Source organism: Sceloporus occidentalis, unplaced genomic scaffold (assembly GCF_023333645.1).
Source record: "Sceloporus occidentalis isolate IW3139 unplaced genomic scaffold, rSceOcc1.0.p SCAF_6, whole genome shotgun sequence".
In the NCBI taxonomy this organism is placed as follows: Eukaryota; Metazoa; Chordata; class Lepidosauria; order Squamata; family Phrynosomatidae; genus Sceloporus; species Sceloporus occidentalis.
The window spans coordinates 34095128-34120856 of record NW_028316986.1 but is presented as its reverse complement, the minus strand read 5'-3'; the positions used below and the strand labels follow the sequence as shown (position 1 = coordinate 34120856).

At 39.7% G+C, this 25729-nt stretch overlaps 1 protein-coding gene across 6 annotated transcripts in view; it reads right to left on the bottom strand.

Moving 5' to 3' along the window:
* The window catches only part of LOC149310606 (inactive ribosomal protein S6 kinase delta-1-like), a 149137-nt gene that overhangs the window by 115030 nt on the left and 8378 nt on the right, over positions 1-25729 (bottom strand). For 5 of the 6 annotated variants that reach the window (XM_089529284.1, XM_089529286.1, XM_089529285.1 and 2 more), the window contains exon 3: positions 12372-12492. The exons of the other annotated variant lie outside the window; for it this stretch is intronic. In XM_089529284.1, the coding sequence (XP_089385410.1) occupies positions 12372-12492 (121 nt within the window). The remainder of the gene's footprint in view (positions 1-12371; positions 12493-25729) is intronic. 6 annotated transcript variants of the gene reach the window in all.

Below are 25729 nucleotides of genomic sequence, written 5' to 3'. Positions count from 1 at the left end.
GGAGGCATATATACAGCAATCAGCAATTCACTTTAATTCACAGTGGTAATGGGCCCTCTGATTCTGTGACAGAGCAGCACTGATGGTCACCAGTCTACATGATTTCCCCCACAAATCACTTAAAGGTGCAAAGGATGCTTCCAGACAAAAGGTGGCTAATGCTAACAATCAAAGGAAATTGTGCAGCTATTCTAACTTTTCTTTCTTAACACATTTTTCCCAAGAAAAAGGCCAAAAGAAACAAGTGGAAAACATAGCAAAAGAGCTAGAAACTGCTATCATCATGTTCATCTGGGAAATTCAGTAAATTAGGCAATGGAACTGCCCAATAAAAAAAACCTCTTTAGAAAGCACCTACAAGCCACAAGGCCATCAACAGGGAGATAAAGACACACAGCTGCAGCCTCTAACTAGTGAAGACGAGTAGGATCAGGATACACTAAATGTGGCTGGGCTTAGGCCACAGAGATGGTGCTTAGGGAGAAACAAGTGGCTTTGCAACAAAAACTGGAATGTGCAATGCAGTTTCTAGCCAGCCATGCCATTGTCTAGAATAGTCCATTTTCATCAATTCTTTTTTATTTTGTTTCTGCAACAGACGCAGACAGGTTGCTTACCTGTAACCATATTTCTTTGAGTGGTCATCTGCGAATTCACACAAATTCTGTGGCCAATGAGCATATTTTGTTCTTGTTCAGCTGTGTTAGGTTGTCCCCACATCTTTACATTTATTTTGTTTTATACTTCTGCCAAATGGTAACGTTCCCTCAAGTTAGCTAATATCTCCCTCCTGCCCATGGCAGATGCCATTTTGGCTACATAGGACAACTCACTGAGTTCATTCTTATTAAACAAAATACTAAATGAGATATTAGAACTCTGGTGAAGAAAGATGGCTTGTAATATCTTCCATACTAAAGTATACCCTTTCGACACATGGTCATTCAGGTTGCCTATTTGATAACAGTCACTAAGATGTCAAAATACATTTTACAATTCAGTTCATCACACACTGGAAACCAGCATTTAAAAGCTACAGATAAAAAAAGAATATGTTTTTGAACTATTGAAATGTTACCACAAAGCAGCTGAACTTAATTATGGTTCCTCAATGCATCTAGCTCTAGATTTGAACTGGACTTCCAGTATAAACCTTTTTAAGAGAATGAATGTACAGCCCAGTGTGGCACAGTGGTTTGTGCACTGGACTACAACTCTGGAGATCAGGGTTAGATTCCCAGCTGGCCATGAAACCCACTGACCTTGGGCAAGTGCAATGCTCTCAGCCTCAGGGGAAGGCAATGGCAAACTTCCTCTGAACAAATCTTGCCAAGAAAACCCTGCCATAAGCCGGAAATGACTTGAAGGCACACAATAAGAACCTATTTATCTCAATGAAATATACTTCTAATTGAAAAAAAATTACTGATAGTATACAGAAAGCAGAATTTCCTGACAGTTTTGTAAAGCATTCTGTTCAAAACAAATCTTTTGAAAGTAAGGAGAACAGGTTTTGCTTGTATTTTTTAAATGAGAGAACAGATGAACAATGATTGTCAGCCACATCTCCCTAATTTTTCTATTCTAAACACATAAAACTTCCCAGTCTTGCCATCTTCCTTCCCTGTAGTCATTATCCCTTTTATTGGGCTATTATTTTTGCCAAAGTATTACTCCTCATGCACATCATTGTAAACCCAAGCCACAGTAACAACAATATTTTACAATCTCTACTTCAACAGAGCCGTTAAATAATACAGCCTTTGAGCACATTTCCCCCAGCATCCTGTTGTTGTTTATACAACACAAAAAAACTTAACTAGACAAAAAAGGTGATCATCTGAAGGAAAAAAAGTAAAAATATAACTGCTTTGTCTCTAATGGATTCCTATGCAGAAAAACTTTGAAGGAAAGCATTGTGAAAGTTGAAAATTCTATTTAATATGTTAGACTTACCAGAACATGTTGCAGCATTAAGTGCTACATCCTATTCCATGACACTGCACTTCATCCAACCTCCCCCAGTCTTTTTTCTCTTCCACTCCCCCCACCATAGCATTTTATACCCACTGACCATGCTTGAACTTCACTTTACAGTTTTGGATGGGTCTTCCCCTTACTTCCTCATGAAATACTGTATATATTCATATATAAGTCTAGAGAGAACCAGCGTGGTGTAGAATCATAGAGTTGGAAGAGACTACAAGGGCCATCCAGACTAACCCCCTGCCATGCAGTAGTGGTTCGAGTCTTAGGACTATGACTCTGAAGACCAGGGTTTGATTCCCAGCTTGGCTATGAAATCCACAGGGTGACCCTGAGCCAGTCATACTCTCTCAGCCTCCTCTGAAAAAATGGCAAACCTCCTCTGCACAAATTTTGCCAAGAAAATCCCACGATAGGATTGCCTTAGGGGTGCCAGAAGTTGGAAATGACTTGAAGACACACAACAAAGACAATGTAAGTCTGGAAATTTTTGTTAAAAAGTATTAGATTGGATCTGGAAATTGTATGATTTAATAGAAATGGATAAATTAACTTATTTAATTAAATTTAATTCTTTAGGAAAATTTGAAGACAAATGGAATCCGGTTATGAAATTTTTTGACAAGTATTGGACTCAAAAGCTCTCTTTACAAAAATGTTAAAAAACTGATGAAATTTCTTCCTGGATATTAAAAATATATGATAGAAATAAGTTATTCTGCATGATTAGTGATGATCCTAGAATTGTTATTCATATCTTAAGCTCTGTCTTGTAGTAAAGTGAAATCGTCAAAAGTTCTGAAATCTAACTGTCTGTGAAATTACCTACTTGAATGCCAGATAAGGAAAAAGTATTATATTAACTTTTCAGCTTTTCTTTTACTATTTTCCCTCTTGGGAATAAATATAATGTGATAAGTTTTAAAGGATGGTATAAAATCTAAACATAAAAATGAGTTAAAACTGATAGGGAAGAAAATCTCCAGGACACCAGGTTTTGGAAGTCTTTATTTTAAATTTCTGTAGCTGTGTAGTTTGTATGGTGTATGGTTTATAGTGTTGTATATTATAAAATGTACATTATTTGTTATGTGTTGTGTGTTGTGTGCCGAGAATTGTGTGTAATGCTTTCTTTGTTTGTCTGTTATATTTCTTAATAAAGTTTTTTTTAAAAAAAGTGATCCCAAATACCTGGGTCAGCTTACCCATGGGTCAAAGTATTGTACTTTTAACTCTTATCAAAAAAGGAACCATCCCCTTCTCTGAGTAGAGTGGTGAAAGTGAGAGCTTAATCCACCCCAAGAGCACCTAAAAGAAGCAGCAACCTCCTCTACTCTCACCACCACGGTACCACTTCTGACATTTTTGAATGCCTGTGTGGGAAAATGATGGCCGTGGCAGCTCTTTGGCACTTCCCCTCAAAGGAACAGCAAGATGAATCATAATTTGAAGGATCTGAATAAGACATTTCTGTATGTCTATCAGCATTTTCTGGGTTAAAATCAGGCAAAGTTATATTAAAGTTAAAGGCTATAATTGCTGCTAATGTAGTTGCCATTTTCATAGCTTTGCCTTTTCATCCTTTTTGATACGTGTACGTTTCCTTAGCCCTATCTGTGCCTGGTCACCTCCCCCACACATCACACAACCATCATTTACTGCAGTTCCCTCCTCATCCAGCCTTTAGGGAGAATACAAACTGTCATGCTTGCTGGAATCAACGGTGTTCTTTTCCTTCGTCCTTTACATTGTTGTTACATGCCCCTAAGTTTTACCCTCGGCATATCCGCAGGTCATATCAAAATCCACAAATTTGAGCCTAAAACCCACGCTCGACTTATACGTGAGGTCGACTTATAGTCAAGTATATTTGGTAGTCTCAAACTTTGTATTCTTCCAGGCATGATATCTCTCTCTTAGGTGTCAATGGAGCCATTTCAGCAACATACGTAACACTGCCTAAAGCAATGGTTCTCAACATTTGGTCCTCAGAGTCTGGAGGTTCTCAATCTTTGGTCCTCTCACCATCTATGGCCATTGGCCATAGTGATTGAGACATCTGGGAACTAAAGTCTGGAACATATGGAGGACAAAATGTTAACAACCACTGGCATAGAGAATATATCCACTATTAGCACATAGCATCCTTTCAGTTGTTACTACCATTGCAATTCCTATAAGCTCTCACCTTTGCTGGTTAGAACTAATGGAAGTTGCAGTCCAACAACTTCTAGAGGGCGATAAGTTGCCAACACTACTAATTAATTCATTCATTATTATCCCACCTTTCTCCTTGTTGAGGATCCAAGACAAATAAATGCACTATTACTTAGAAACGCTTTGGCGGCTTTCCATAATTTCAAGCCCCAGGTTTTTCGAAGAGGGAGTTTCAATACTTACACTGTTTGGGCTGGGAAGGCATATTGATCTAAGCATTCTAATTCTGTGCGTTTCTGCCATAGTGATTTGGTTTAAACCTACCACAGAGATCAATATACTTGACATCTATACCTCACAAGGTAGCCCTTGAGCTAACAGTACCTATATTCTTACCATGAATATCAGTTGTAGGTGAAAGTAGTTCTGCTTAGGGCAGAACTAGACCTTACAAAAAGGGAAGCCATAAAGAACTGCAAGGTCTACTCCATGTCTGTGTTTCCATCTCAGAACTTTTTCTATCAACTGTCATTGTATCTGGCCAAGGTGAGGAATGCTTGGAAAAGTTGGGTTTTGGACTGCAGTTTCCAAAAACTCCCATTGGTCCTGTTAGCTGAAGGATTATGGGATTATATCCAGAAAACCTATGTTTCTAAGATTCAAGAAAGGGATGAGAGAGCAATCAATTCTGTCTTTATTTAAAAGAAGACAGTGTCTACCAGTCTGGCTAAAACTGCCTTTTGGAGCCTCCTCTCCTAGGCTGCATCTGCACTGCAGATATAATGCAGTTTAACATCGCTTTAACTAGCATGGCTCAGTACTATGGAATCCTGGGACTTCCAGTTTGTTGTGGCACCAGCACTTTCTCACAGATAAGGCTAAATATCTCATAAAACTATAAATCCCAGAATTCCACAGCACTGAGCTGTGCCAGTTAAAGCGGTGTCAAATTGCATTATTTATTAGGTCCAGATGCAGCCCCAGTGACCTCTGGGATAGCAGGCCCATATGCCAACCAGTAAGACTTTCAAGGTGACAAAAATTACTTTCTGGCTTCCTTCCACCTATTTCTTAACTTGCCCCAACCCTTTTTGAATCCTCCAGCATTGGGTTCAGATCTCAAGGTTGCAACAAGGAGATTTGAACTTTTTTATATTTTAGGAACCTGGATGGGAAATGTTAGCTCTGCACACAAAAGCAATTCAGTAGCCACATCTGACATACAGTCTAGTTATAGTCCAGCTTTGCACTAAGAGGTGAATAAGCCCTATCCAGACATCACTAAATTTAGGGCAAGATATTCTGTCACAAGAAAATCTCTAAACAAACCTGCACTGATCACAGAATGAGAGCAATTGATATTCATAATAGTTCATTCTTCATTCTAGAAGAGGCTGTGAACCAAGGCTGCACATGCTCTTACTTTTGTATGTTTGTTTACTATCAAGCATAGCAATAATCGAGAGCCGCTGTAGTGTAGTGGTTTGAGTGGACTATGACTATGAAGACCAGGGTTTGATTCCCTGCTCGGCCCTGAAACCCACTGGGTGATCTTGGTCAAGTTGCATGCTCCCATCCTCTGGGGAAAGCAATGGCAAACCTCCTCTGAACAAATCTTGCCAAGTAAACCCAATGGGTTCACCACAGGGTTGCTATAAATTGAAAACAACTTGAAAGCACACAACAACAACAAATAACAATAATCAGGCTCATTTTGAAGAATAGAAACATAGCTGTGACGTAGATTCTTTCAGTGCAATTGTGGGAGCATGAAGGGGCTTGAAATTGCAATTTTTTCTTTTTAGCCTGTAGTATAGGCCTAGTAAAGATATAATGATATCTGATCAACTACAGTCCATTCATCTTTACAATTCCCTCTTCCCATCTCATGTATAAATTGCCCTCCTTCTTCCTGTCTTATGTATAAATTGCAAATCATTTTCCCAGTTGTTTCACAACTAAGAATGGCTATCACAACAACTGTACCATTTTCACTGTCCCTTCAGCTTGCAAGCATGTTTAGAAGTTAGCACAGAGGGGAGAGGCAAACTACCAACCTCACACACCAGGAAGAGGTTATTACCAACTGCCAGTTGTTGATGCTGCTGCTGCTGGTGGCCTCACCTTTGCTGGAGGACTCTCTGAGCTGTTCCCTACCAGAAGCAGGGCTCAGGCACTCAGTTGGTTCCTGGCTACGTAGCCAGGGAAAACACCTGGCCCCTGGGAAAAGAGATATAAGCTGGGTGCTGGCTGACATTGTGGGGATAGAAGAACTGCCAACCCCACACCCCAGGAAGAAGTTATTATCACCTGCCTGTTGGTGCTGCTGCTGCTGCTAACCTCACCTTACCTGGAGGACTCTGTGAGCTGCTCCCTGCCAGAATCAAGGCCCAAGCACTCAGCTGGTTCCTGATTACATAGCCAGGGAGGAACACCTGCCCCTGGGAAAGGGGATATAAGTTGGGTGCTGGCTGGGATTGAAGGGAGCTAGCACAGATGGGAAAGATGAACTGTAAACCCCACATCCAAGGAAGAGTTTGCTTGCTTGGTCATCTGGAGGACTACTACAGACTGTGATCCTGAAACAACTTGCCTGTTACCAGCCAAACATGTGTTATAAGGAGGACAAGTAACCCATGGAGTAGCCATCATGACAATAATGGGCAAGGGAGATATGGTATGGAGAGTCAGCTCTTTTCTTCTGGTAGAAGGGAGAGTTACAGGGATGCTGGCCATGAAAGCCTTTGTCTTCACAGTTACAGGGTGTTTTCTCCCAAGCTGTCCCTCATTTCAAATAATCTGGATGGCCTTGGCAACAGGGCCCTTGGGCTGAAAATGCTGCTGTTCAATGCCAAGTCAGTGAATGGAAAAGCATATCTGACCCAGGACTTGATCCTGGATGAGCATGCCGACCTGACTTGTATTAAGGAGACCTGGCTGGATGAAGGTTTGGGGGGGGGGGGAGGTGTTACATCTTTTTTCTGTACAGCAGTAGGTGAGGCCTGGGGTGGGGAGGCGGAGTTGCAGTGGTATATCGGGATTCCATCTCCCTTACCAGGTGCCCTGTCTCACAGTCTACTCTATGAGTGTGTCTATGTAAAGGTGGGTGGCTGGGACAGGTTAGGGATTCTGTTAGTGTACCAATCACCTTGCTACACAACATTCTCCCTGCCTCAGCTGGCTGAGTTGGTTTCTGCAGTGGCCTTCGAGTCTCCTCTACTTGTTGTCCTGGGGGACTTCAACATCTAGGCAGAGACTGCTCTGTCAGGAGCAGCTCAGGACTTCATGTCTGCCATGACAATCATGGGGCTATCCCAAGTAATATCTGGTGCCAGCAGGACACACTCTGGACCTGTTTTTTTGCTCTGGGCAGGGTGACAGTGATCTGCGAGTGGAGGAACTCTCTGTAGTTCCGTTGTCATGGACTGATCACTACCTGGTAGGGTTTAGACTCACTGGGACACAGAGCCTTTGCATTGGTGGAGGGCCGATTAAGATGGTCCGCACCAGGAGGCTTATGGATCCGGATGGATTTCTGATGGCTCTTGGGGAGTTTCTTGTTGCTTATCCTGTTTTATTGGATAAATTTCCATCTGTGCAGCCTGAAGATGTGGACAGGGTTCTTGGAGAAGTGAGGACCACCACATGCATACTGTATCCTTGCCCTTTCTGGCTTCTGAAAGCAACCAGGGAGGGACTGGCTGAGAGGGCAAGGGGAGTGGTGAATGAAAGCAACCAGAGAGGGACTGGTTGAGTGGGCAAGGTAGACTGCCATCCTGTCTAAACGAGGCTGTGGTGAAATCATTACAGAAAAAGACCTCCCTGGATCCCACCATCCTGGATAACTATCAGCCAATCTCTAAATTCTTGGGCAAGGTTTTGGAGTGAGTGGTGGCCTCCCAGCTACAAGAGTTTGTGGATGAAACGGATTTTCTAGATCCATTTCAAACTGGCTTCAGACCTGGCTATGGGACGCAGACAGCTTTGGTTACCTTGGTCGATGACCTCCGCAGGGAACTGGACAGGGGGAGTGTGTTCCTGCTGGATCTCTCAACAGCTTTCAATACCATTGACCATGGTATCCTTCTGAGCCGCCTCTCTGGGATGGGACTTAGGGGCACTGTTAAGCAGTGGTTCCAGTCCTTCTTGGGAGGCAGACTCAGAAGGTGGTGTTGGGGGACTCCTGTTCAGCTCCTTGGCCACTGGCCTATGGAGTCCCACAGGGTTCCATTTTGTTGGGAGAAGTCATCTGGAGTGTTGGGGTGAGGTGTCACCAGTATATACATGACATCCAGCTCTATCTGTCCTTTCCATCTGATTCCAAGGAAGCTGTCTCCTTACTGAACCAGTGTCTACAATCAGTAATGGACTGGATGAGAGCAAACAAATTGAAACTTAACCCAGAAAAGACAGATGTGCTCCTGGTCAGTCATAAGGCAGATCAAGGAATAGGGACATTGCCTGTGCTAGATGGGGTTACTCTCCCACTGAAATCTCAGGCTCACAGCTTAGGTATGCTCCTGGACTCCACTCTGAGCCTGAATGCCCAGGTTTCAGCAGGGACCAGGTGTGCATAATTAAAACTTGTGCGCGAGCTGCACCCATTCCTTGAGACGTCAGATCTGGCTACAGTGACACATGCCTTGATTACATCCTGTTTGGACTACTGCAATGCACTTTAATAAAAATAATAAAATAATAATAAATTTTTATTTGTACCCTGCCCCTCTGAGAACAGTCGGGGCAGCTAACAAAGTTAAAAATACAGCACATTTACGTGGGGCTGCCTTTGGAAACTGTTCAGAAACTTCAATGTGTGCAAAACACCACTGCCAGAATGCTGATTGGGAGCAGTTATAGGGACCACATAATTCCCTTGATGAAACAGCTTCACTGGCTACCAGTTCATTTCTGGGCACAATTCAAAATGCTGGTTATGACTTATGAAGCCCTACACGGCTTAGGTCCAGATTATTTGAGAGACCATATCTGCCCATACAAACCTGCTAGAGCCTAAGATCTTCTAGGGAAGGCTTTCTCTCTGTCCCTCCACCATCACAGGCTTGCCTGGTGAGAACATGAAGGAGAGCCTTTTTATGGCTGCTCCTGCCCTCTGGAAAGCCCTTTCATCAAAAGCAAGGCTGCCCCCCCTTTGCTTGTCTTTCATCGGCAAGTAAAAATGACTCTGTCCAGGCAGGCTTTTAATGTATAGACATGGGATGGGTTTTATATGGGATGGGTACTGTGGTTTTCTTGTGGTTTTAATGTTTGTAATTTTATATTGTTTTAGCTGATGTTTAAATTGTTTTATGGTACTATGTTTTTAGAATTGTTATTGTGACCCACCTTGGGTCCCTTCGGAGAGGAAGGCTGGAGAGTAAATAAATAGAATAGAATAGAATCATAAACCAGGACCCGAGACTTACCTGCAGCCCCTTTGCAGGCTGAAGGACAGTGCAGTGCAGCATGGAGCCACTATGTTTCCCTTCGCTCACTGATCTTTGCATGAGCCTGTGTCTTTCTCACAGGCCTGGGAAAGACAGCCCATCAATGAACCAAATAGAAAGGATGTCCCAGGAGCTGAACATTTAAGTTTAAGTCTTCACTCTGATCCATCCAGGGAGATGATATTGGGAGTTTCAAAGCTCTTTCCAGCATTCAGGGCTGGACTGGCTTGCAGGAAAGTGCCTCATGTAGAAGCAAGGAAGCAGAAAGAAGAAGGGGCAATGAAGACCAAGAGGCAGCAGCGAAGACGAAGAGTAGGAAGCAGCCACTGCCATGATAACAAAACAACAGTGGTAGTAATAATGAGGGAGAATGATCAATGGTGATGGTGACAAAGTTGCAGTTGAAGATAAAGAGGCAGCAGAGAGAGGCAGAAACAGGAAAGAGAGTTGATGGAATTTAGCAGGGGGAAAGGCAGGCAGCCACCATCACCAGAGGAACAAAAACCCTTGCAAGGGATATAACAAAGCTCATGTCAAAGCTGCATCACATTCCCTGGCCAAATGCAATAACCCTCGTAACAGTTAAGTTCTGTTCAGTACTATCTCAGGCTTTAACTATGGCTGGAATCATCTTATTGAGCTATGTCAGGTGCTGGACACTAATAAGAAGGGAACTGTAACTGGAAGAGGCTCAGAAATTTTGTCAAGGGAAATGGGCAGCCTTAAGTGGAGCATTTCATTAGATAGAAGGTTAGGGCTATCTAGAAGTGATGCATGAGTCTAGTTAATCCTTCATTCTGTCTTTATTAAATGAAAACAGTGGGACAGAACTTGTCCTTTACTAGACTCTCCTAACCCCCTTTTTAACATGTTGAAACCATTCTCTCTACCCCATTTTTCTTCCTTGATTTTCTTATGATAAGGAGCTGGGATCATTATTTACTCATTATCCTCCCAGCTAATTGAATCTTCCACTATTCATATACTAATCTTAGTAGGATCTTGTAACTTCAAGGAGCTAAAATGGGATTAAACATTTACCGCTGACATTCTATATTATCATTCAAGAAGCAAGATGCCAACCAAGGCAAAGTAATCTGAAGGAACAAAGAAGAAGCAGCTTTCTCCACCCAGGGCCAACAGCTAGGTTGCATCATGTAAGAAGCAAACAGCAGCTGAGCTACAGAAACAGGAGGCATCCTGCCAAGCAGGAGGCTGGTAAGGATGGAATTAATGGATATCAACATCCTTCAAGGAATTACCTGGAATCCAGATGTTGAAGCTGCAGTCTGCCCAGAGACTTACTTTGGGAGCCTCAAAGGTCTTCGGGTATTTCAGTGATTCCCAAACCTTTGTCCTACAGATATAGACTTTAGCTCCCAGAATTCCTGACGGTTGACAGCTGGCTGGAGTTTCCTGGAGCTGAAGTTTAAAACATCTGGAAAAACAACATTTGGGAACCACTACTGTATTCAGTCTTGGACTGACTTCCTGTTTTTATTCTTGTCTGCCTTCAAGTTGTTTCTAAACTGCAGAAATATTGCAGTTTGATACTGCTTTAACTGCCATGGCTCAATGCTACAGAATTCTGGGCTTTGTGGTTTTCTGAGCTATTTAGCCTGCTGTGTCCGAGTTCAGGTGCCACAACTACAAATCCCAGGATTCCTCAGGACAGTTAAAGCAGTGTCAAACTGCATTATTTCTGCAGTACAGATGCAGCCTTGACAAGGTTTGTTCAGAGAGGGTTTGCATTTTGCCTTCTTCTGAGGCTGAGAGAATGTGACTTGCCCAAGGTCATCAAACGGGTTTCCATGGCTGAGCGAGGTCTCCAGAGTCATAGTCCAATGTTAAATCATTACACCACACTGGCTCACTAGCAGAAACTGACATCCTGCTCACCCTCTATTTTCAAGGTTTTGTTATATGCAATTTTCCCCTTTTCTCACAATTTTAACAGTATGGTATGGAGCAAGATCTATTTGTGAGAAAAAACAGGACAGGTACATCCTCCATATCCTGTTGGGGGGTCACTCTAGGGACTATGGACGTACAAGGATCTGCCTAACTCCCAGATCATGGGAAGTCATAGAGTGGTAGTTCACAAAATGGGCTTCTTCAGTTATTACCCTGTGGTTACCCCCTGACATTCATATCAGAAGATGAGGCTTATCACAGATGATAGGTGGGTCATTCAATTATTGGATTATGCCAAGCCAGCACTTTACAACTATAACAATAAATCTGTGGCTTTTAAAAAGTATGTAGTCCAAGAGTTGTTTTTTTTTTTTTTTATATTAACCCCTCCACCTCTGCCAGCTGCTCATTGCTAGGTCTGCAACTACAAACTATGATCTGGGGTTAACTGTGATTTTGAAAATCATGCATATTGGGGGGGAATCTGCACAAATGGGAAATATTCCTGAAATTGCAATCAGAGTTAAGAGATAAAAAAAGATTGCACCAAATTACATCTACTTTGAATTCACAGAAGTGTTAGCACAAATCTTCAGCTCTGCACGGTATGTATCACTTTCATCTGTAAGTCTGCAATAATCAATTATTACTATATTACAGGTAGAAAGAGAAAATAACTTTTTTAACAGTGATTATTTCATTTCCACACAACACAACACAAACACACCCACACATACTTATCAGTCTGTAAGGTGTTTCCAGCAAAAGCCAACTTCCATTAGCACAACAAACAACTGTCAATGTCCACATTTGTTCATCAATCAATCATTCCCAACAATTTTAGCAATTAAAAAAACTTATGCTTACCAAATACTATTGCTCTAGCAAAAGGAGGAAACAATTCTGTATGCCTGAATAAGTGTTTATGAATCTGCCAGAGTTCTTTGTGCAATTTCTTAAAGTCACTGTATCTCTTCCAAACGACTATCTGAAGCAAAACAGAAAACAAACACACCCATGAAGCAATTATCACTGCTAGTTGAGCATTTACTAAGTACGGCAGAAACAAACATGGTAATTTACTAGACATACCCTAGGAGACATATTTTTAAGTCACTAAAATCCTTAGCTAAAGCAATAAATTTTAGCCAAGTCTTTGTCACTGGAACTTAAAATAGACCCAGGGTGGGTCTATTTTCTTTCCACCACTCTTTTACACTTTCCCCAGATTAGTCAGTGTATTCAGCAACAGTAAAGTGTCCAATACAGTCCTTCAAACCACATAAAGCATCATCGTTGCTCAGAAAGTGATGGGTGAACAACACAGAAGTTCAAGCACACCAACAGTTGTGTAAAATTAGAAGAAAAGTTCTACCATGTCTGGCTTTATTCTATTTATGCTTATTTCTCAGCCTTAGTGATTTCTTATATAGAAAATAAAAGTACTAACTGGTTGCTTATAACCAGTATTATGTCAGTCCTATGAGTCAGTTTTGGAGTACCATGTTAAGAACCCTGCTATCTGGTAACTGACATATAGACTTATGTATATCCCAGTGGTGGTTCATGGGGTGCAGAAAAAGAGTGAGAACCTATAGCCATCCAATAACTGTTGAATTACAACTCCCATCCTACCTCTAGTGGCCAGGTTTATGGACATTCTTCTGGAAGGAAACAAGTTCCCCAGCCCTGGAGCTGATAGCTGACTCCATCCTCTAAGCCACAATTTTGTATCTAGCTCTAACTGGTAGATCTTAATGTTCTAGTAAAAAAATAAAAATAAAACACAGAAGCAGAAAATCTGCCTATACCATCATTAGGGGAGAAATGGCCTCAGTAATACACTCAATGAACTCAACATTACCCAGATCACTGCTGTATAGAGTCAGAACTGCATTGTCACATACTTGTCTCTTACCCAAGAAGTAAAAAATTGCCATTAGAAAAGTTACCATTTTGACTCTCACAGTTCTCAAATTCATGGCTTACCTGATTTACACATTTTTTAATTTTATATATAAATACAAGTATTACACATAGAACACATAACACACACTTAAACATATAAACTTGTCAACTTACAAACATATAATCACCTGAACTCCAAAAAAATTCTCTTTTTATCCGATCTATCTTACTTTTGTAACCATATAATCATATATAACTTTACATCTGTATATCTCTTACATGTATATATTTATCACATAAAACATAAAATATATTCTTTTATACTTATAGCCTTTCCTTAAAAAAATCCTTCAACTGATAAGGCTTAACTATTTTCTATCTAAAATGGATTTGCTTCTATTTTGTTTTTGAAGAGAAACGAGTGTTTTGAAATATTCAATTTATTTACATATACACAGGTGGCATCTTGTAATATTTAAGACTATCGTTGTGTGCCTTCAAGTCATTTCCAACTTATGGTGACCCTAAGGCAAACCTATCATGGGGTTTTCTTGGCAAGATTTGTTCAGAGAGGGTTTGCCATTGCCTTTCTCTGGGGCTGAGAGTATGTGACTTGCTCAAGATCTCCCAATGGCTTTCTGTGGCTGAGCAAGGATTTGAATTACACAGTCCAAGTCCAGTATTCAAACCACTACACCACACTGGTTCTCAATATTTATGGTAGCTTGACAGATTTCATTCAATTCATTTAAAAATAAAAAGGCAGATAATGATAGGGCACAGACAAAGAAAACATTATAGATTCTGAGCAAGGTAGAAGATCCACTATCTCTACATGAAAGAAAAAGACCCTCAATACCCCAAGATCCTTTGGTGTTCAACTAATGTTCTGTATTACCTTCTTACTAGCTCTTTTTTGATGTCTCAACAAATAAAATACACGTGGATATAACGTGAGGAAGATGGTGGAACATACCCCTAAGCTTGAGCCCAAATAAATCCACACGGCTGCTCTACATTGAACAATTTGTATACCAGAAAATACCAAAAATGTCTGCAGAGATATAGCACTTACAACTGCACATACAAGGAAGCTTCTTTGTTCTTGAGAAGCTAATAACACGAGGTGAAGGTGGATGGCGGAGTGGCTTCTAAGCACTTTTAGGCTAACTCTTCAGACATTTAAAAAGAGAAGCAGCGAACAACCCATTGTTGTCTTCTTGTGGAGAACAACACAGAAACTTTGATTTTTCGGTGTTCTGATCACACAGAGAGTGCCACAGGTACTAATGGTTCCTCTTTTCAGATTATTACTTTCTATGTGAAGAGAATAATAACAAAGGAGCTGCAGAGCTAACCTGCTGCCTTTGTTCACGTGTTCAGGTTAACCCTATCTAAACACCTGCATAGGATTTCAGAAGCCCTCTTCAGATTTTCACACTGAATGTGTGAGTGCCCAAAGTTGAGCCAGCATATACAAAAACATTCTGGATGTGACTGGCAAACACAGTTTAAAGCCCTCTTATATTCAATCAAACATCTAAATAAGACTTGCCTATTTACTCATGCACAGACTTTAGTCTGAAATATTGTGTCCACTTCTGGACACCACAGTTCAAGAAAGATATTAACTAACTGGAATGTGTCAAGATGACTAAAGGTCTAGAAACTAAGCTCTATGAAGAACAACTTAGGGAGCTGGACATGTTTAGCTTGGTGAAGAGAAGATTGATAGTCATGTTTAGATATTTAAAGCAGTATCGTGTAGAAGAGAGAGCAAGGTTGGTTTCTGCTGCTCCAAAGACAAACCAAAGGATTCAGATTGCAAAAAGAGAGAGAGAGAGAGAGAGAGAGAGATTCCACCTAAACATTAGGAAGAACTTTATAAGGAAAAGCCCTATTTGAAAGTAAAAGCCCTATTTGAAAGTGGAACACACTGCCTCAGAGGGTAGGGGAGTCTCCTTTTTTGGAGGCTTGTTTTTTTTAATTTATTAAAATCATAAATTCCCTGAGAAAAGTGAAATATTAATGAATACAATATATATCATGGAGCAAATAGGTCAAATAAGAAAACATAATTCCAAAACTTCAAATATTGAAACAGTGGCAAAGGAGGGTGTTCTAAAGAATTAACAAAAGTCAAAAAGGGTAAGCTTTTCTCCTTAAAAGAAGTGTGACACAAAGCCAGGCTGTTGATCCTGTCCAATAACTTTTCCATTAATAAGGTGTTACAGACACTTTGCCACCAGTTCTCCATGAGCAAGCAGCTTGTCTTTCAGTTCTGTGCTATCTCCAATCGAGTAACAGTAAGAAAGAAACAAATTATATATTATATTTTAAGTTTGTATTGTTACCTTTAAATACAGACAAAAGTAATAACAGTGCAACAAACATGGCTTTTGTTTGTAACTGTTTTGGGGTTTTTTTGGAGGTCTTTAAACAGAGGTTGGATGGCCCTCTCTCAGGACTGCTTTAGCTATGTACAGCGGGCCCTTGGTATCCATTGGGATTTGGTTTCAGGATCATCCATGGATACCAAAATTGGAGGATGATCAATTCCCATTAAATACAATGACAGAGTGAAATGGTGTCCCTTATGTAAAAAAGTAAAATCAAGCTTTGCTTTTTGGATATTTTTTTAAATATTGTCAAGTTGTGGATTGTTGAATCCATGGATTAAAAAATCTGTGGATATGGAGTAATGACTGTATTCCTGCATGGCAGAGGGCTGAACTAGGTGGTCTTTGTGGCCCCTTGCAACTGTAACATTCTATGCATATATTCTACGATTCTTCAAATCTCAGACTCATTCAGAACAGCTAGGTAGCAAACACCATGATAGTGTTTGCAGTACCTCATAATGGATGACACACATAAGAGGACAATGATACATGTTCTGCCTGGCATGACAAACACTTTCCTAGTGTTATATTCCCAAAAGAAACAATGAAGAGGACCAGACAATAAGAACAGAGCTAAAAATGTATCACTAAACAAATTAAACATTGGAGAAACAGGAATTATGCATACTCCCCTTATATATATCATTTTGGTTCAAGTGACATATATGATACTCATTACATATCAGTATTGGTAGTAATTGCAGTTTTTCTGTTAGAAAGAGAAAAGATGCTATCACCTCTTGTGTCCAACACAAAGGAACACAGAAAAAGACAGGCAACATTGACACTGGTTGCAAACTAAAGATTTGTTTACAAAATTATTAGATCAAAGCTTCTATTTGTAATGGTAGAGAAGTATTTCATCTGGATTGGGGAACCTGTGCCCATGAAAGCATCGTTAATACACAAACAGACATCTAAACTGCCATGTTAGCCAATAATGAGGGATGATGTATTTATTTTATATATTTATTTCATTTCTATGCTGCCTTTCTCCCAGAAAGGAACCCAAGGCAGCTTACAAAAACTTAAAGACTTTACAATAAAAATTTAAAAACAATTAAAATCATCTAGCTAAAACAATATAAAATTAAGTCAAAAACATGCAAAAGTTAAAAACATAAAACATGGTGAGAATAACAGTTCATCAACTTTTTCATTCCTGGACTTATATATACTCCCCAAGATACAAATATAGAAAACAAGGATGGAGAATGGGTACAAATCTGTTGGACCCCTAGTTGTGAAGGGCTCAGAGACTAGCATATTTTTAATTGCTTCTTTCCAGTCCTACTTTCCAACCTCAAGTATCTCCATTCTTGTATCTGTCCACCTCAAAAAATGCAAATTCTTTCCAAAACTGATTCTTAGAGGCAAAAACAAATTAGGCATTATTTGTATTTAATTTAAAAATTATTGTGAATATCATAATTGACAAGTAATTACACTAACATTAAAATTATAATTCACTGCAGGACTGAACGGCTTTGAATATAGACAAGTTCAAAATTCTGAGGGGTCCAAAACTGATTTGGGGGAAATACAAATGTGAAGTTCCTGGAAAACTGGGATTTAAAGAGTTTTTTCCCCTTTCCTGAAATGCGGGGGGAGGGGGGGGAGAGAGAAGGATAAATAGTGTCCCCATCCCTTATTTTCTAAGGTTTACACACCTCTGCCCAGAAGTGCAGAATCTGGGTCATCATGCAGTGAAGGAGTTGTGATATGTCTATGTGAGGATGATAGAAAGATAAAGGCTGTATCTGCACTGCAGAAATAATCCAGTTCGATACTACTTTTGCTCAATATGGCTCAATACTATAGAATTCTGGGAATTGTAGTTTGTTTTCGCACCTGAGCTCTCTGACAGCGAAGACAAAATATCCCATAAAACTACAATTCCCAGAATTCCACACCACTGAGCCATGGCCGTTAAAATGGTGTCAAACTGTATTATTTCTACAGTGCCTATGCAGCCAAACAGAGACAGACACAGAGGCTAACTGCAGAGAGATAGACAGAAATGTACACAAAACACAAAATCAACTTTACATAGCTCCAACCATATACAATGCTGATTGATATTTAGTAAAATAATTTCACCAAAACTGCACTAACTATTCTCTGGCCAATTTTCCTTCATTTTCACATTTTAGACATCAGACATTCCATATGGACAAATGGCAAAATCTTTTCTGGCAGGCTTTAAAATGTTTCACTCTGCACCCAGCATCTGGGCCAAAGTATATTTTCAGTGTACAAACTCTGGTTTCCCAAAGTGCTGTGAATATGCTTTATGCCTAATGACTAATTTGAACAACTGTTTGTATTCAAAAGGCACTAATAATATACCAGTAATAAAACAATGGTATCTTTAACAACATGACAGGCCTTCTTTCTGTTTTCAGTAGATTAACACAGAGGCAGACTTCTGCTAGATTCTAGAATAAAGCTCCTCTAGTTAAAACAGGTTAGACCTGGACATTGTGTGGGCCATTACAAAGGTCCAAAACACATGGCAGAAATAATCCAGTTTGAGACCACTTTAATGAGCCTGGCTCAGTGCTAGGGAATTCTGGACACTATAGTTTTGTGAGACATTCTTTATCAGAGAGCTCTGATGCCACAACAAACTACAATTCCCAGGATTCTTTGGTACTGAGCTAGGGCAGCTAAAGCAGTCTCAAATTAGATTATTTCTGCAGTGTTTTGGACCACAGTCTGTTAACTATGTGACATCCAACCAAGCACACAATGAGACTCCAAGTTTTGCTACTTGAGTGGGTTTGCAAAAACAGGTAAAGATGGATATGAATTTCATTGGCTTTAAAACCCACCAGCTTTTTCCAGATTTCTTCATAAAAGATTGGAAAAAATGAAATCTTAAAAATATGAATGCGGGAAAGAGCAATCAACAGAATTGACCATTAATGCAAAGATGAGTACACATAGAATATTTCAGGATGGCTGCATCCACACTGCAGAAATAATCTAAGTTGACACAATTTTAACTTTCATGGCTCCATGCTATGGAATTCTGGGAACTCCATAGCATGGGATTTGTTTCTTAGGGCATCAGAGCTCTCTTACAGAGAAGGCTAAATGTCTCACAAAACTACAATTCCCAGAATTCCATAGCACTGAGCCATGGCAGTTAAAGTGGTGTCAACATGGAATATTTCCTCAGTGTGCACATACAGCCTATGTTAGAACTGAATTAAGGCCATCTCCTCTTTTTTTCTGAAATGCAGCTCTGTATTTATAGTATTTGCAAGACTATAACAAAGTTTAGAGGTTATTTAGTACATGTTAATGTCCGTCATTAACTCTTAACCCCCCCCCCCCCTCATGGCCTTTGGCCATGGCATTTGAGAGGACTTGGGAGATGTAGTACAAAAAGAGTACTGTTTCCATGTTCTGGTACAATCCAGTATTGGCGGTCCTCAAACAGCATAGCAAGTCACAAGTAGTGCCAACCAGGAATAAAGATACAGAAAGGTGAGAAAAGAACAAACAAAATACTGTATATATAATAACACCAGTGTCTCCCAACAATCACATATTCAATAGAAAGAGAGGAGAGAAAAGACAAGACCAAAAACTACAGAATACTAATGAAAGAAAACATATTTGTACTAACGACCATCGTTAAAACTGGACCTGTAACTTCATTTCCATACACAAAGGATTTGTAATTTAAACTGACATCCTCACACACCAATGACATATATATGCCTGGCTTCCACTCCACCAAATGTATCTGAGGAAGCAGACTGAAGTCACGCTGCCAATTTCTTTCTTTCAGTTAGTCTCAAACCTGCTACAAGATCTCTCTACCTATTATTATTATTATTATCATCATCATTAATATTATTATTAATCTAGACTTTCACCACCTAAGATGGGGAAAGAAGACTACAATCTTAAGCACACTTAACTTTGAAGTAAGAACCACTGAAGTCACCAGGTCTGCCTCTGAAGAGCATTTTGAAGACAGAATACTCACCACCAAAATCTCTCAAATTTGCAAAGAGAGGAAGCAGAAACTAGTGGCAAGAGATACATATAAGCTTACAAAACAATTGGCAACTGATTCTCACTCCGGGTTATTTGAAGTCCATTCCATAGAGAGTTAGAGCAATTAGCTTCAGTCACTAAGCTACAAACTACAAACCTTGCCACTATCACATGAGAAGTTCTTGCCACTATCAAAGAAACTCTGTTCTTCTGTTTGGGAAGAAGAATCGTAACATCCTCTATACAGCCTTCCCCCAGATTTTTGGGTCTACAGTGCTCTTCACTCCTGAACATTTGCTGCTTGCCTAGTGGTGCAGTGGTTTGAACGCTGGACCATGACTCTGGGTTCAAATCCTCGCTTAGCCATGAAAACCTACTAGGCGACCTTGGGCAAGTCACAGTCTCTCAGCCTCAGAGGAAGACAACTTGTAACTTCTGTAGAACAGAGCCCACGTGGTGTTGTGCTTTGACTGTTGGACTACGACTCTGGAGACCAGGGTTTGATTCCCCCTTCAGCCATTAAACCCACTGGGTTATCTTGGGCAGGTCACATTCTCTCAACCTTAGGGGAAGGCAATGGCAAACCCCCTCCCCCCTTTGAAGAAATTTGCCATGAAAACCCTGTGAAAACCCTTAAGGGGTCACCATAAGTCAGAAATGACTTAAAAGCAGATAATGCAACATACGGCTTGTGAGAGAGTAAAGTATCTGAAGGGCACCTATGTTCCTACATTCCTATGTACATCTATGTTTCTATGTTCATTGCTAGCAGCAACATCTGTTATGCAGTGACAGCAGCAATGGCAATCTGATGCCATTACTTTTTTTCCCTGTTGTTAATGGAGTTTAAATTTTATTGCCTGGATTTTATTTTATTTATAAGTTTTATGGTCCATAATACTATACAACATATATAATAAATCCTTACTAAATATTAATGATATTATAGGACATACTTTTCAGTCCATCCAATGGCTATAATCAAGTAAATTAGTACCAGTACCTAAGATGTGGAATATCTTATTAGTAGTTTTCCTAACTTCATCATACCCCTTTTCAGCTTTAACATTCTCAATCCAACAACCTCATTTGTCCCACTGGATCATTTCCTTTATTTCACCATTATATTTCCCTTTTCTCTCCCTTAAATAATCAAATAAATGCTATTCTACAATAAATTGTGGCCAGTCCCCCCCTAATGTTGTTTTTTTTTCCATCCCAATGCTATTACAGCATGTGCCACTCTTAACAATTTTTTTATTATGTAATCTTCTGCTTTATTCAATTTGAATTTTCTCAGATTCAGAGTTCAAGAATTCTCCTTATCAAACTGGAGGTTTCTCCCGATCATTCTGTTTATCACTAGTATAAATTACCTGGATTTTATGGCATTTTGTCTCCCAGAGCCCACATGGCCAAAGGGATAAGTGGTCTCTGCCTACATGGATACCCCTCCCCACCATCTTAACTGACAACAGCAAAAACAACATCTTGACAAAATGTAGGCCTGTGACTCTAATACCATCATCATTTTTTCTTCTCTTGTATGTTTCAACACCTTTGCCCAATTAAGCTTGCACAATATATTTTGTACATTTTTGGTTTGTCGAATAAGGGTATTCCAATTTTGTGAATTTTGGATGCTATCATATTCTGCACAGTATGCAAGTTTTTAAATTAATACAACCAAAGATTAGTAGATAAATAGAATGAACTAAAGGACAAGCACACATGAAAGTTGTACTGTTTTTTACTATTGTAAGCCGCCCTGAGTCCCAGTTTTTGGAAAAGGGTGGAATATAAATAAATATAACAACAACAACAACAACATAAGACACAGACAGTAACAACAAAAGTCTTTCCCTAGTACCAAGTACAGTACTGTAGTTTACACCAGGTATTCATTAATTAATTTCATTCCAAATCTGACTTGGTATCCTCTCCCCAGATTTCCACTCCATACTACATTTGAGCAATAATTATAGCTGTAAAAACCTTTAGGTATTAACTGCCCCCCTCTAGAATAGAAAAATCTTTTAAGCTGTCTAATAAACTGAGATTTTAGTGGTTTCTAAATGTCGCTTCCAATAAAGTTTCTTATTGAAGTGCAGCTCCAGTTATTTAAATGAGTGTACCTGTTCTAGGTGACATGCATGAAATGTCAAAATGGACTTAGAGCTTCTCTTCCCCCAAAACTATTATGTTAATTTTAGAATAATTGACAAACAACTGTTTCTCTTTACAAACCCTCCCATTCCCATTCTTTCATTCATTCAATTTATACCCTGCTTTTCTCCCAAGACATGACTCAAGACGACTTACCATGGCCTGTTACAGACAGCCAAAATAAAGCTGCTTCGAGTCACAGTGGAGGTATGGTGTTTCAATGATGCATGCATCCTAAGAATCCAGAAGTCGCACCAAAGCCACGCTCCAGACTGGAGCATGGCTTTGGTGTGGCTTCTGGACTCTTAGGACGCATGCATCATTGAAACACCATACCTCCATTGTGACTCGAAGCAGCTTTATTTTGGCTGTCTGTAACATGCCAAAGTTTAAAAATATTTAGCTAAAAAAATATTTTACAAAATTTTAAACAAACAATTAAATGTCAAATCTATGAAAAGACACATGGCTAAAATACTTCAAAATACATTTTAAAAAAACAATTTAAAAGATACAAGAAAAAACAGAGCATACCACTTTTAAACAGCATACTACCATATGATTAAAAGTCGAATGCCTGCCTAAATAGAAAGACCTTAGTCCTGCTGGCAGAAAGTGAGCAAGGAAGGTGCTAACCAATTCACCAGTGAAATGGAGTTCTACAAACAAAGCACGGTTGAACTATTTCAGAGGAACACACACTGCTCTCAACAGGCCTTCTGAAAACAGCATTTAAAGCCATCCTGGGTTGCTGCTGCCACACTGCAGAACTAATGCAGTTTGACACCATTATCATGGCTCCATCCAACGGAATGTTGGGATCTGTAGTTTGTTGTCGCACCAGAGTTCTCTGACAGCAAAACTTAATTATCTCACAAAACTACTACTACTTTGACAGCATTGAAGCATGGCAGTTAAAGTGGTGCCAATTAATTCTGCAATGCAGATCCAGCTCTAGGCATTGTGGTCACCAGTGGCTACAAGTCATGGTAGTTATATATCACTTCCAGTATCAGAGGCAACATGTCTTAGTACATCAGTTACTGGTGTAGTGATCTGAGCTCTGGATTATGACTTTGGCAACCAGGATTCCAATAACCACTCAACCATTGAAATCCAGTGGGTGACCATGGACAAGTCACTCTCTTGGGTTTAGAGGAAGGCAAAGGCAAGTCCTCTTTGAACAAATCTTGTCAAGGAAATCCCTTGATAGGGGTCACCCTAAGAGTCACCTTAAGTTGGAAATGACTTGAAGGTACATAGCAACAACAGTAAAGAGGCCTAAATGCCCTAAATGTACAGATCCTGTTGGATCTCAGAAATTAAGCATGGTCAGTTCTGGTTTGCAGTTGGATGGGGAACCACCAAGGAATACCAGATCCTGTTGGCTGTATTTCAGAGGAAGGCAATGGCCAACCACCTCCGAGTATTCCTTGCCAAAGAAAACCCTATGAAATTTACTGAGAGCCAATGTGCTGCAGTGGTTTGAGTGCTGCACTAGGACACTGGGATACCAGTATTTGAATCCCATTAGATCATGGAAACCCACTAAGTGACCTTTGCCAAGTCACACTTTCTCATCCTCAAAGCAAGGCAATGGTAAACCTCCTCTCAACAAATCTTGTCCCAAAAACCTGTGAAGGGGCTGCTGTAAGTCAGAAATGATTTGAAGGCACACAACAACAACAATCTATCAGTTAATGGGATACAAGAGATGTATTTATCCATTCATAGAGAGATACATTCATGCCTTCCTGATGGTTAGCCACTGCAAAACAGAATGCTAGATAAGGCAGGCATTTTGTCTGATTCAACACAAGTCCTCTCACATGAGCAAACAAGTCTTGGGAACCACTAACTGGATACAAGAAATGTATTACTTTACGTACTTTGTAAACTAAGATCTATAGGAGTGTCAAAGTTTTGTTATGCTGGCTCATAATAACTAAACACAAAGATGAATGTCCCCTTCAAATGGCTTTTAGTGTTGTTTAACTCAGAGACTACCGTAGTCATAGGCAGTCTGAAAAGTTAACAGTGTTTGAATATCTATGGCTATGCTCACAAAATAAATATGATCCTCAGAAAACATATTTCCAGATGTGTTCTCTTTGGAATTCTCCTTGTAAAAGGGGAGCATCAAGTTATGAACTAGATCAAAACATACCTAAACCAGGGCCCCATTTTAATTTGCTAGCACAGATTTGTCATATTCTTAATATTCTTAAAGAGAAGTTCAAAGAAAAAAACATAAAGGGGGAACTGAGATAAGTAGAACTGAATGAATGAAGGGAGTGAAAAAGACAGGCCCAACTCCATCAGGCCTAGCTATGAATTACTGTGACTTACATCGCTCTGTTTTATTTTATTTTATTCTCTATGTATTTTTATTGCTGTAATCCGCCCAGATTCCTTGTGATTGGGTGGGCTATAAATAAATCATCATCATCATAACATGAGAAGACTTCTTTACTCAGTACTACTTTTGCATACAGACAGCAGAGGCAATTTCTTAGACAATAAAACAATAATGTTTACTTCTTTAACAAACTCTTTTTATTTGTTAAACATCACATATCCAAAATCCACTCAACTCCTGCAAGTTTACACTGGCAAACTTCTATATTATAAATTAATATGTCTATCTGTCTGTCTGTCATGCTATACTAATCCACATATTTCATCACAGAGGCATCAGACTTGTCGTGATATGTAACTGGACCACAACAAACACTACAGCAATGGAATGAACCCAGTCTATCAACCCCTTTGGTTATTTTCCAAGCAAACACTTCTGATTGTTGTATTTTTTGCTCTAGAATGCACATTTATGAACTGATTTTGACCTAATAATATTTAGACTAACATGCTGAATATTTTCATGCAAATTTAAACTTACTAGCAAACTTCACCTATTCTCCTAACCCCAAAACTGCTGTTTTCTCACATTTTGCAAAGAATATTGACTGAAACAAATTTTAAGGTTTGTAGATGCTACTAGACAAACATTTGTTTCACTGAAATCAAAAGTAAACAGGATCTTTCAGCACTGCTGGGTAAATCTGACATTAACCTGAATAGCACCAGGTAAATTTCACAGTACAGTACAGAGAATATAAGATTTAAAAATTTACTTCACTTCCCATAAACATGTGAATCAGCCAACCAACCAAACAACAAATTATTCCTAACTTCAGTGATGTAGGTCTATGTAACACACCCTTCCCCAAATCAATTCCCTCTAGATTCACAGGACTGCAATCTACTGTGTTCACCAATCATTCCCAGGCTGCATAGTCAATGATGGCTGAGCACTATGGGAATTTCAAGCTACCCACAGGACTCCAAGCTAGGGAAGCGTAGTATATAGCTGGCCCACCACATTTGCAGCTTTGCTTTTGCGGATTTGATTATTTGTGGTTTTAATTAATATGTCATCTCTAGGAATCCAGTGCAACTCTGCCAGAGGTTAACCATAGACTTATACTGAGAACCTGCAAGATCCTAGAGAAAATACTTCTCTAGCCATTTGTAGATCTGCCAACATGATTCTGTGATCAGCTTCTGGCAGATGTTGACCACAGAGTTGTACTGGAGAACCTAGAAAATCCTCAAGAGGTGTTCTCTCAGGTAAAAATAATAGGTTTTTTTATTTGCAGTTTTTCCACATTCACAGAAGTCCTTTCCCCCTAACCCTAGCAAATGTGAAGGGACCACTGTAATACAGCTTTCATT